At 37.9% G+C, this 12,607-nt stretch overlaps 1 protein-coding gene across 4 annotated transcripts in view; it reads left to right on the top strand.

The window, feature by feature from the left end:
• LOC127007437 (CUE domain-containing protein 1-like) overlaps positions 1 to 6,280 on the top strand; it is a 17,014-nt gene extending 10,734 nt beyond the window's left edge. For 3 of the 4 annotated variants that reach the window (XM_050878449.1, XM_050878448.1, XM_050878450.1), the window contains exons 2-6: positions 1,240 to 1,681; positions 2,275 to 2,470; positions 3,575 to 3,688; positions 4,031 to 4,182; positions 5,480 to 6,280. In XM_050878449.1, coding sequence (XP_050734406.1) covers positions 1,394 to 1,681; positions 2,275 to 2,470; positions 3,575 to 3,688; positions 4,031 to 4,182; positions 5,480 to 5,524 — 795 coding nt within the window. In that variant the 5' untranslated portion in view covers positions 1,240 to 1,393 and the 3' untranslated portion in view covers positions 5,525 to 6,280. Of the gene's footprint in view, positions 1 to 1,222; positions 1,682 to 2,274; positions 2,471 to 3,574; positions 3,689 to 4,030; positions 4,183 to 5,479 lie in introns of those variants that run through there. The other variant, XM_050878451.1, reaches the window with a different exon arrangement.
• Positions 6,281 to 12,607: the final 6,327 nt, after the last annotated feature.

Genomic DNA, 12,607 nt, shown 5'->3' with positions numbered 1-12,607 from the left:
AACAAGAAATATTCAGTGAGCAAGAAAATAAAGCTTTCAACAAACGACAATAAGTAAAACAAACATGTTCCGAAAAAAGAATCGTGAGTTTGTAAAGTTCATATTCTGAAGGCATGTATATACGTAGAATGAGTCGTTCATATTGTCTCCTTGGGCCGACACATGTATCATAACTCATCGAACTCGCGGAATCATGAACACGTCCGCCTTGCATCGACTCTTGTGGAGGACGATCTGGTCGGGTGCTTTAGTCGGGGTGATACAGGTGTCTCGTGTTGTGTCCTTGAAAGTGACTGTCACCTTTACTTGAGTGTTGAGAGTATTGTTCCCGAGCCGTGTGTCCTCGGATTGGATCTTGGGATGTGCATTCCAACTGGGGGAAATTACATACCCTCTTTCATTCAGCGAAATTTGATGCGATTTCTGGAAAATACGTTCTACTATGTTATTTCAGCCCATGTTGTTGATGTGGAAACGTCGTTGGTTATGATGGTGATGATGACAGGGATAGGATAACCCCCCTCCCCTCTACACACACACACACACACACACACACACAGACACACATTGCGTTTTAGGTCTGAGAGTTTGTCAGCCACTCGTCACACGCCATTCACAGGTGCTATAGTTCATAAATGTATCGTTAGGTGATACTGTTGATTGAATAAAAACAAAAAAAGTACGCCTGCCTGCTGTGGGAGACATAAGAGCCGCAGGAGGGGGAAGGGGAGTGAGCAGGGAAGGTAGCAGACACGGCTTTCACTGCGAACCGTTTCTCTTTTTTTATCATATTTCCGCAAACTACTTTCGCTGCGAACAGATGTATGTAGGCTTATTCCTTCTCTCTGACCATCGGAGATTACATGAGGATATCATTATCTGTACCAAATCTTTTATATTTTACCAGTCCATTCAGTTATCCCTTCGTTCTCTTTCATGGCATCATGCGACATGACGCAGTAAAGTAATGCATGTTTTCTCGAGGAATATTATTACGCTCAACGCTGCCCTTATTCCCCACCTACCCCATGCACCCAAAACAGCTTAATTGGCTCGATCACGTGACAATAATAGGCAAGTTCTCGCTGTGACGCAAGTGTTTCCAAACACCAAATGGTATAAGGATTCCATGCACGATTCGCTCAACTCTGTTTTTGTGCCTCCAAATGTGAAACCGTATGAATCGTGCAGTAAAGAATATACAAATGATAATTTATTATGTTATACTGTTATCATTAGACCTACGTGACAAAGGACGGAAAACTGTATGTCGCTTGGCTCAGAAAAAGAACAGTGAACAGACAAAAATTACGTGAGGACGCGTTGAAAGTCATAGTAAGTTATAACACCAGTACAAGTGACTATCTGCCAGACACCATTTCAAAGCCGAGGCATGTGCTTTGAGGCACTGTGGGCGTGGCTGCGGCCGGCTTTGGTGCAGGCTGAGGCTAGGCTCCACTATCGGCTGGATAAGTTTCGAGCACGGAGGGCCAGGAAACGGTGGCTGCACCAAGAGTTTAAGGTCGCCAGGAGCTGCCACTACCATGACCGTGACTGCAACATCTACAGCAACATCTCCCGCCTCACGTACCTGCCGCAGCACCCGTACATGCCCACCACGACCGCGTGCAGCAGAAGCGAGGACGATGACAGTGGCCGCGAGTACTCGGACCTGGAGCAGGTGATTGGGGAATGTCTCGAAAACGAACATTTTAATGGGAGGTCGGGGTAGTTGTTGACAGCAGGTTCATATTTTATGCTAACTGATAGCACTGATGTTCGAACAATCAAATTTCGACGTAGTTAGTCTTTATATCAGCACCAATCTCCTTAGGACTTTGCCTAACCTAATATTCCAAAAATTGCTACGTGTTAAGTACATTTAAAAATCTATATCTATCTATCTATCTATATATGTGTGTGTGTGTGTGTGTATACATATATATATATATATATATATATATATATATATATATATATATATATATATATATATATATATATATATATATATATATATATATATATATATATATATATATATATATATATATATATATTAAGCTGAGACAACCCTATTTTTTTAACCTTTTTTATAGTTAAAAGATGACCTTACATGGTGTATGTAGTGTTTATCAGTTTAATAATTTTCGGCAAAATTGGTAGATTTAAAGACATGGATTTTATACATCTGTTGAGATCCAAAGAATCAAAGGAAAGGACTACGATGGTTATCATAAATGAAATGACAGCATAACTTTTCCTCACTTCCAGGGCGTGGGGGTGTTATCACCCCAGCGGCTCAGTCAACGGCTCAACGAGAACGCCCTGGCCCGGGAGGCGGTGGGGGAGAGCGACGCAGAATTGGCCCAGTACCTCAAGGACGAGCGCATCGCCCTCTTCCTGCAGAATGACGAATTCATGGACGAGCTGCGGACCAACAGGGAGTTCATGACAGCCCTGCAGGAAGGTCGGTATTCTCTCTCTCTCTCTCTCTCTCTCTCTCTCTCTCTCTCTCTCTCTCTCTCTCTCTCTCTCTCTCTCTCTCTCTCTCATATTTCAACAGGAATACTTCAAAGGATGACGGCTGTCAACGAATTCTGCAATAAAGCATTTAGCTTCAGCATCGCCTCATCCTTGTTTGCATATTTTTGGTGAACAGATTAAGGATGTTTCTAGTATCCGTTTGTTGGGAGTCACTCTTGATTCTAAACTTACATTTGAGAAGCACATCCGTTCCATGTCTTCCACTATTGCACAGAAGATAGGCTTGCTTCGTAAGTGCTTCGAAATATTTGCTTGTGACTCAACTGTAATCAAATCTTTTTATGCATTCATTTTGCCCCACTTTGAATATTGTGCTCCTGTTTGGATGTCTGCTGCCAGTTGCCATCTAAAGTTACTTGACAGAGCTATCAATTCAATTAAATCTATTTCTCCGCCACTTGTTCTTGATCTTGATCATCGGCGTCAAGTTGGTGCCCTTAGCATTTTATTGAAAGTTTTTAAAAATAATCGGCATCCCTTACACAATGCCCGGGTCACGAGGTTTGCTCTCAGTCAAAACGATCTTGCTTTTAATCCTATGAATTTTTGTACGACACAATTCTCATGATGTTTTCTTCCGTTGTTGACAAGTTTATGGAATCAGTTACCCAATGATATTGTCCTTTCTGCAGACATTTCTACATTTAAGTCTCGTGTGAATGTCTTTTTGAAACAGTAATTTTATTTTTCTTTCATTTGGCCTTGACTGGCCAGTTTCTTAACTATTCGTTACCTTTGCTTTTCTCCAATAACTTTTTGTATTTTGCGTGGTTCAACTTGTATCTGCACCCTGAAGGGAGTCTTTGGTAGCTTATCATCATCATCATCATCATCATAATAATAATAATAATAATAATAATGTCACTGGGCAATCTTTACTTGTTTATCCCTACATGTCTTCTCATTTCCTGAGAATTATCATGGTTATTCACCTACATTATGGAGGAAGTAGCACTTACACATTATATATGAAACAATAATAATCTTTATAACGACATCTCTCACCCCATGATGTTTCATTTTTCAGATTACGAGTCTGAGGCAGGAGACGATGACGAGGCAGAGGGAAGTAAAGGCAAAGGCCAGTTGGCTCAACTTGATGATGCAACTCTCAGAGAAAGAATTGCTACCATGGGAAAAGGTGAGTGGGGCCATTGTTTCTGTGCTTCCTACTTTACCTTTAGTGACACCCCACTTGAAAATTAACTGTAGTGCTTGTATTATCTTCAGTGGAGAAATGGGAAGGGCACCATAGATTTTCAAATGATTTCCCCAGAAGGATATGCTGATTATGATATAGTGGATTGATATTTCATCCTATGAGAGTTTTATATATCTGTCATTCAGAAATTCTTTGCATTTATCCAGAGTTTTAGTTCAATAAGCAGTGTTGTATTGAATGTAATCAAGGAGGAAGAATCTTCTAAGATATTTTAAAGATCCTTCGAACCATGCAGTCACTTTTTTTATTTGTGTATTTCAGCTTCGAGAAAGAAATTTGCACAGATTGCCAAGGTTTTCTCACGACGTAAACGGACAAGTGGCCGGACCTTACTGCCCAGTGGGGGCCGGGATCAACTACTGATATCAGCTGATCCACTAATAGATGATGAAGATGACGAAAGACAAACCCAAGTAAGTATGGAAGATATTTCTCATCAGATAAACATACAATTCTATTAGTACGTATGATTTATTTTCTGGACACTGATAAATGCATATCGTACAGTAGACTGCCAGGGAAATGTAATAGGTGCACCTAACATCACCAAAAGTGGGGTACAAACTTGGTGGAGGGACTGTTTTCATGCCTCGAGCGACGGTAGTGGGCTAAGGAGTAGCCTATCCGGATTTTTTGTTTTTGTTTATAAATGACCCACGAGACATCCTGGAGTTAAATCAAAGTATGTTCTCATCTTTGTATTCATTCATACACACACTGGTAATATTTCTGTGGTGTCTGATTCACTTAATTGAGTTAAATTTTACTGTGATAAACAGTCACAAATTCGTGTCACTAGTAAAATTGAAAGTAGTAATGCAAGTTATGCCTCCATGAAATATACACAAATAGGTAATTATAAAAGCTCACGAAGTCACAAAGTGACATCACGTGCTTTACGCAGTAAAAATATGCATTTTTAAGGTACCTGATACCAGCAAAATGGCGTGTGCTGCTGCCTCGGCCCACAGTTGTATTTTTTTTTTTTTTTTTTTTTTTACGTCGCTGCCTATTGCGCCGGTAGGCATCTTCCCGGTGGGGCCAGATGGTCGGCCCAAGGCTTCTTCCCGGTGGGGCCTGATGGTCGGCCCAGCCCGTTCTGGCGCAGGCGAGTGTTTATAGTGGCGCCATCTTGCATTGGCTCATGCTGCCCCCCGGAACTCGTTCATGATTCGCTTGGACGGCTTCCTCTAGAGTCCGGGTTGATGGGTGGTCCTCAGGACAGCATGTGGGTAGTTTTAAGCCACTCGGCGGTGACTGAAAAATCCGAGGTGGTAGCGTGGGGATTCGAACCCGCGTCGTCCATCACGCGGTGAATGTGAGCCCAGTACGCTACCAGTTCAGCCACTCTTTTTTTTCATATTATTGTTTTGTTGTTTATTCAGTGTTCTGTTCAAGAAAAAGAATACTCAATTTTAGTTAGTTTTGGGTTATAAGGATTTTTTTACGAAATACAATTATCACATTACCGCCTATTAGATAGGAAATGTACTGAATCCTGGATCGGCTATGGTGATGTTAGGTGCGCCTGTTATCACTGTATGTTTTATTTTTCATTTTAATGATCCTTTCCATTTCTTATATCTGGAATCTCTGTCCTGTTTGTTGTTATTAATGTGTCGTCACTAGTAATGTTCCCCTAATGTAAGTTCTGCTAATCTATAATATTGTGCACTGCCTTGTTCATGATTATGTTGTATTTCCCATCAGCAGGTGGAAGGAGGAATGTCTGCATCACCAAGACTGTTGCGATAGAAGTTTGCTTCCCCAAGTAGCAGAGAACTCCTGATGCCAGCACAGAACCTTCTCCTTAGAGACACAGTAGGTACACACCTTACTCTAAAATGCTGTCACCTTCATTTAGGGAGAACATTTTCTTAAAGTCACAGATACATTACCATGTAGATTTTTTATATGTTTTTTTTTTTTCTTTAGCCTAGACAGTCAGCTAGTCCTTTGATTCTTCCTTCAACAGAAGATCTTTGCAAATCAAAAGACTGATTTATTTCTTTTGGTTTATGTTTTGTACTTGCTAATGCAAAAAAATAGTTTGTCTTAATACTCCCAAAAAATTGTACGGTACTTAATATGCCATATATGTACAATAATTCTAGATATTTTTTAGAATGTTGTTATTTTCTTGTAATATATTTTTCTAATTTATTATGAATGTAGTGTAGCTTTTAACTGAAGATCTATATTTATTTACACAGATTCTAGTGGTCATCTTGAAATATACTCAGACTTCAATTTTTTTTTCTATGTAGGTTCTTCCACTTGAAAATTTCAGTAATTTTTTGTTTTAGTTTTATAATTATTATAATTATGTTTATGTGTTTTCAGTGTAAAATGCTCAAGTAGCTAAAAAAAAGTCAGAGTAGAATATATTACCAGAAAGAGGTGATACAGTGATGGTTTGGAAACACTTATTATTAGTAACAAGAAATTTTCTTGATGACTCTGAAGTATAAGTTATTATTTGAAGCAGAGCATTTTTAGTAAGATATATATATATATATATATATATATATATATATATATATATATATATATATATATATATATATATATATATATATATATATATATATATATATATATATATATATATATATATATATATATATATATATATATATATATATATATATATATATATATATATATATATATATATATATATATATATATATATATATATATATATATATATATATATATATATATATATATATATTAAAATGTTCAGTTTTCCAACTAGTATATATTTTATAAAAATGTGAAAACTTAGATTTTTTATTTTATTTTCAGTCATATCCAAGTTTGAGCATCTCCATTAATATGTGAATATAACCTGGTTTATTTTGAAGTGTTGCTTGAAATGTCAAATTTATATATATTCTTACTCAAACAATTTCTGCAAATCATTGATTTTCAAATATTCTCATGCATTGACATGCATGCATAACATAACACACAAAACAAAGGGCCCTTTCTTTGACTTACACTATCATTCATGTGCCCTTTTTTAAGTGTGAGCTTTACAAGTTAGCCACCAGTAACAGCATCTCCTGTGTACCTATAAAATGATTGGGTATAATTAATCACATTCATAAAAGTGATGGTAATCTATATGCTCATGTTTTAGCACTTAAGTGCAATGAAAAATACTTGAAATGCCAATTTATAGTAGCACTTTATTACTTACATACTTTAGAGCTGTGCTTTGTAGTGAAAATATACTCATAGCATCACTGACCAACAGAGCAGAAAGCGACATCGTTATTGGAAGAGCTGTGCTGGTGATGGGTGCCACTCAGAGAATCTAGTAGCATTTGGAAGCTTTGAATTCCTGTGTATTTACTGCTTTCATCAATTATATTACCAGTTTTACTTATATTACTTTGTACTCATTATATATTGTTTCCAAAAACATGTACATATATGATCATGACTCACAAAACTTTATTAAAGATTTCATCTCATTTTCATACATCACCAGTGATGTTCATGTCATTTACAGGTCATCCTCTTCATCTGAGTCCATTGTTCTTGTGATTATAAGTATAGAATCTGTCGGCTCTGTCAGTCACTAGATATGTAATGGGACATCCTCATAGAGCTCTGCACTATTCTGCACGTTTTAATGGAGATTATTATCTCTTAGAGTATACTGTGATGATTTCAGTGGGTATTTTCCAGTAAGATACTTTGCCTTTTACCTTAGCATATGACAGTGCTTGAAATTAAGTATAATTACTTATCTTTCTGAAGCCCCCTCCCCCAAGGAAAAAATATCTGAGCTTAGTGGCTCAACCTTTGTTTCTCAAAATTATTAGTTGACAATGGAGCATTAATATGCTTGTGGATGAGGGAACATGGATCAATGCCAATAAATTTGCGATTTGGGAATTCGGGGTTGTAACAAATTGCTTGACTCCTGGTTAATTTTCTAGTGAAAATAATAATTCTGTGTATATGTATTTCATTGAAAATTGAACAATAGATGTACTAGTAAATATATCAGCTTTTCATACCATATGCATACCTTATGCAAAAGATCAGGTCTTTATTAAAGTGGACAAAATAAAAATAAGTTTATTTGTGTTAAAGTGAATAAACAAAAAATTTGGTACTATATACACCTACCTGCAATGTATGCTGTATAATAGGTTCATAATATTGGCATAAAAAATAGTCATTTAATGACTGATATATCCAAGACCCAGTATCCTGCATTGCCTTGTTTTGTACTACACATGAATATTTGTCATTCAAGCACTTTCAGCAAGTCACTTTAAAGTTCATAGTTCTCTTGAGTAACATACATATATATGTTTTATAATTTTTTATCTACCTCGGCAAGGAAACTTCAGTAAGTGTTAAAGTGTAGACAGTGAGTTTGATTGTTTATTGTTTGAAACAAGGGCCAGTTTTAGGGTGACTAAACAGATTGTGGACTTCAGTTTACTGACATATATTCCTAAGTCTGCAATGACATGACATTTTCCCTCATTGGCAATAGATGTACATACTATGTCACTAGCCCAGAAAAAACTAATACTATGTATGCTTCATGAGTATGTATGTATGGAGTGTGACATATCAAGATGCCATAAAATGTTGTGTATAAATACTGAGTTAAGAATGCATAAAATCATCCCCATATACTTGTTATCTGTTTTAAAAATAATGGGTAAAAAACAAAGTAATCAGCTGCCACAGATTATCTGTTGTTATTATATTATTTGTTATGCTTGTATGTTTATCACCTAGTGTGGACTGGTTGAATGAAAAAAGAAATACAGTTGAATGGTTTGGGAATTTGGTAAAGAGCAGCATGTTATGAAGTTAAAAATGTATTTGGGTGTATGTAGCAGGAAGATCACCAATAAAGCTTAAGTTTTGAGAGGAAAAAAAGTAAAGGACCTCCTACTCCTACTCAACCCATTCCTTTTGATGGAGGTCATGGACAATAAAAACTGAAGGTTAGTTGCAGCTTTATTACACTTAAAATATAATATTTTTGCTGCTGTCATGACACTAGAATCTTTGATGATTGCATATATCCAGTGATTTCCTAGTATGTGAAGATAATAGAACATATTTAATTGTTAATTTTTTCCTTTGTGCTTTGATATTGAAATCATAGAGAGGTAAGTTCTCAGCATCATGTGTCTGAATAACTGGAGCCTAATTTTGGCATTTTCAAGACTTTTTCCTGTATAATTTGGACTATATTTCATACTCAGCTACTGTTAAAATTAATTTTGTACACTTAGCCCAGACTCCATCACCATCACTGACCTTCATTAACAGCAGGGCTTTTAATATTATTTTTTTAAATCAATAAGCATCATTTTACCTGCATTTCAAATTTTTACCTCAAATAGTTAACTTTTTATAGATTTTTTTTAAATACATCCACAAATTTTGATACTTAAAGTGCAACATGCCAGATATGTACAATTGCTGTTTTGAAACATTGAGCATGCTATTTTTATTCTCTAGCAGCTATCAATTTCAATATTATCTAACCCAAATAGCTACCAAGATTTTATTACCAGTTTACGGTATTAGTTTAGCTTTCTCACCCATTTATTTTAATGCGTGTCAGTATAGTAATTATTTAATGCATAATCATAGGAGAAAAGTTTGATCTTTTAGCTATCATTTCATTTTATCTAAAGCAAATATATAACAGGAAGTATGTAACCAAAAATATATTAAGTACATATATGATTGCCAACTGTTACCTAGTTGAAATGTCCACTTATGATGGTGAAATAAATAACTTATCAAACGTGCATACTTCTGTGTTTCGTTTCATGTTTTTTTTTTTTCTGTGAAAAATATAATATGCATTATCATCACCAAGTTGCCCTGTTTTCTGTGGCCAGAGTGAAGAGTCAAATAGTGCTATAAGAACATAAGGAGTCTTCAAGAGGCCGGTTGGCCTATACAAGGCAGCTCCTGTACACTCAATCCCACCTTACCTCACCATCCATGGCTTTATCTAACCTCTTCTTGAATGTATCTATGGTATTGGCACCCACAACATGGCTCCCAAGCCTGTTCCATTCGTCCACCACTCTATTGGTGAACCAATTCTTGCCTATGTCTTTGTTGAATCTGAATTTGTCTAACTTAAAACCATTGCCACGTGTCCTACCTGGCTCTTTTACTCTCAAAATTTTATTGACATCCCCTTTGTTAAATCCCTTCATCCATTTATAGACTTCGATCAAGTCTCCTCGCAACCTTCGCCTTTCTAGAGAGTGTAGATTTAACTGCTTCAGCCTGTCTTCAATAGGCAAGTTTCTCACCCCCTGAATCATCTTTGTCATCCTCCTCTGTACAGATTCTAACATCTTGATATCCATTCTATAGTAGAGGGACCAGAACTGAACTGCATAATCGAGATGAGGTCTAACTAGTGCTAAGTAAAGTTTGAGGATGACTTCAGCGCTCTTATTGCTCACGCTCCTTGAATGCATTGAGCCCTAGGACAGAGGTCAGCACTCACTAGGACTCCTAAGTCTGTCTCACGCCCAGACCTGCTTAGAGGAGTGTCATTTAAGGAGTAATTGTGTAAGGGATTATTCCTACCTACACTCAGAATGCTACACTTCCCGACATTGAATTCCATCTGCCACTTCCCCGCCCAATCATATAGTCTGTCAAGCTCATCCTGGAAAACGGTAGCGTCGCTGTCTGATTGGATTACTCTACCGATCTTGGTGTCATCTGCGAACTTACTGACATCACTACTAATTCCTGTGTCTGAGTCATTGATGTAAATAATAAAAAGCAGAGGACCCGGCACCGACCCTTGTGGGACTCCACTCGTAACACTGCCCCATTCAGATTTTTTACCATTGATTTGCACTCTCTGCTTCCTATCACTAAGCCACGCCCTGATCCAGTTCAAAACTTTCCCATCTACGCCGTGAGCCTGTAATTTTAGTAATAGCCGGTGATGAGGGACTTTGTCGAACGCTTTACTGAAATCTAGATACAATATGTCATAGTTTTCATCTCGGTCAACTGCCTCGATTACTTTAGTGTAGAAAGACAACAGGTTAGTAAGGCAAGATCTACCCTTTGTGAATCCATGCTGTGAATCATGAATTAAGTTATGCTTTTCTAGAAGGTCCCGAATGCTTCTGGCTATAATTGACTCCAACATCTTTCCTACAACTGATGTTAGGCTAATTGGGCGATAGTTTGAGGTGGTTGACTTGTCTCCCTTTTTGAAAATCGGCGTCACATTAGCTACTTTCCATTGATTGGGCACATACCCAGAATTTACCAACATCTTAAAGATATCGGTAAGAGGGCCACTAAGGACTTCCTTGCACTCTTTCAGAACCCTTGGGAATACTTCGTCTGGGCCTGGCGATTTGTTTTTCTTCAACCTACCAATCTCATCCTGAACTACTTGCCTAGTGATGATCACATCCCTCAACTTGTCGTTCCCTTCGCCCTCATATATCTGAACTCTTTCCGGAATGGTTGTTAGATTTTCCTGCGTGAAAACTGAGAGGAAATAGTTATTCATCATTTGACTCATATCTTCTCCATTCTCAACGAGCTCGCCTGTGTTTGTTTTCAACGGTCCAATTCTGTCCCTTGTTTTCGTCCTGTACAATTTGAAGAAGCCCTTGGGATCGCACTTGGCCTCGTTGGCTACCCTAATCTCATAATTTCTTTTTGCTAGGCGGGTGTTCTTCTTCACCGACCTGGCTAGCTCAACATACCTACCCCTGAGGTGGATTGCTCCGTTCTTTATTTTCCTATAAAGTCCTCTCTTCAAGCCTATCTCATACTTGAGTCTGTGGGTCATCCATTTGGGGTCGTTATTTTCCTTCCTACGTGCTTGGTAAGGGATTTGCTGTCTCTGACCCTCTGCAATTTCTCTAACTAAATTATTGTAGGTCATTTCTACATGGTTCCCCTGTCTTTCCAGTTCCAGTCCTGAGATCTGGCCCTCATCCAGCCCTAAGGTTTCCCAATTTACCTCCTCAAGGTGTCTTCTGAGCCCCTCATAATCAGCTCTTCTAAAGTCAGGCACCAACACAGGGTTGAGTTCATGGGTCACCGCCCAGTCTAATTTAAACCTAATTTCCTTGTGATCGCTGCCACCTAATTCTCCCCCAACATCTAGCTCGCTTATCATATTCTCGGTGTTAGTTAAGACCAAGTCCAGAATGTTGTTACCTCTGGTGGGCTCAGTTACTGTCTGCTTGAGAAAATTATCTTGTATTATTTTCAGAAAATCCTCAGATTCTAGATCACCCACCACGCCTTCCCAATCTATATTCCTGTAGTTAAAATCCCCCATTATGCAGACATTTTTGCTCCTGCTCGCCGTGCCTACCTCTTGCAGTAATATATCAATGTCCTGCCTGCTTAGGTTGGGTGGCCTGTAAAGAACCCCTAGAATTAGTTTGTCTTTCCCTTTGTGGACGTCCACCCAAACTGATTCTGAGTCGCCATTTGTTTTAACAGATTTGTTTGCGGAACATTTAAGTGTGTCTTTAACATAAAGTGCCACCCCCCCTCCCCTTCTTCCCTTTCTATCTTTGTGGAACATCTGATAACCATCTATTTCATACTCAGACATGAAGTTTTTGTTTGCAGTATCCACCCACGTTTCTGTGATAGCTATAATGTCGAATTTCTCGACACATGCTTTCCCACTCAGTAGATCTATCTTGTTCCTGAGACTATTACTGTTGATGTAATAAGCCGTTAGCCCATCCTTTTTTATATCCTTTTGATTTCTCCTGCGCCCCCTAGTCCCAGTCTGCGATGCATAGCCACTGATGACAGGCC

This window comes from Eriocheir sinensis, chromosome 35 (assembly GCF_024679095.1).
Source record: "Eriocheir sinensis breed Jianghai 21 chromosome 35, ASM2467909v1, whole genome shotgun sequence".
Taxonomy (NCBI): domain Eukaryota; kingdom Metazoa; phylum Arthropoda; class Malacostraca; order Decapoda; family Varunidae; genus Eriocheir; species Eriocheir sinensis.
Note: the sequence above shows the minus strand (reverse complement) of the source record. Positions and strands in the feature narration are given on the sequence as shown.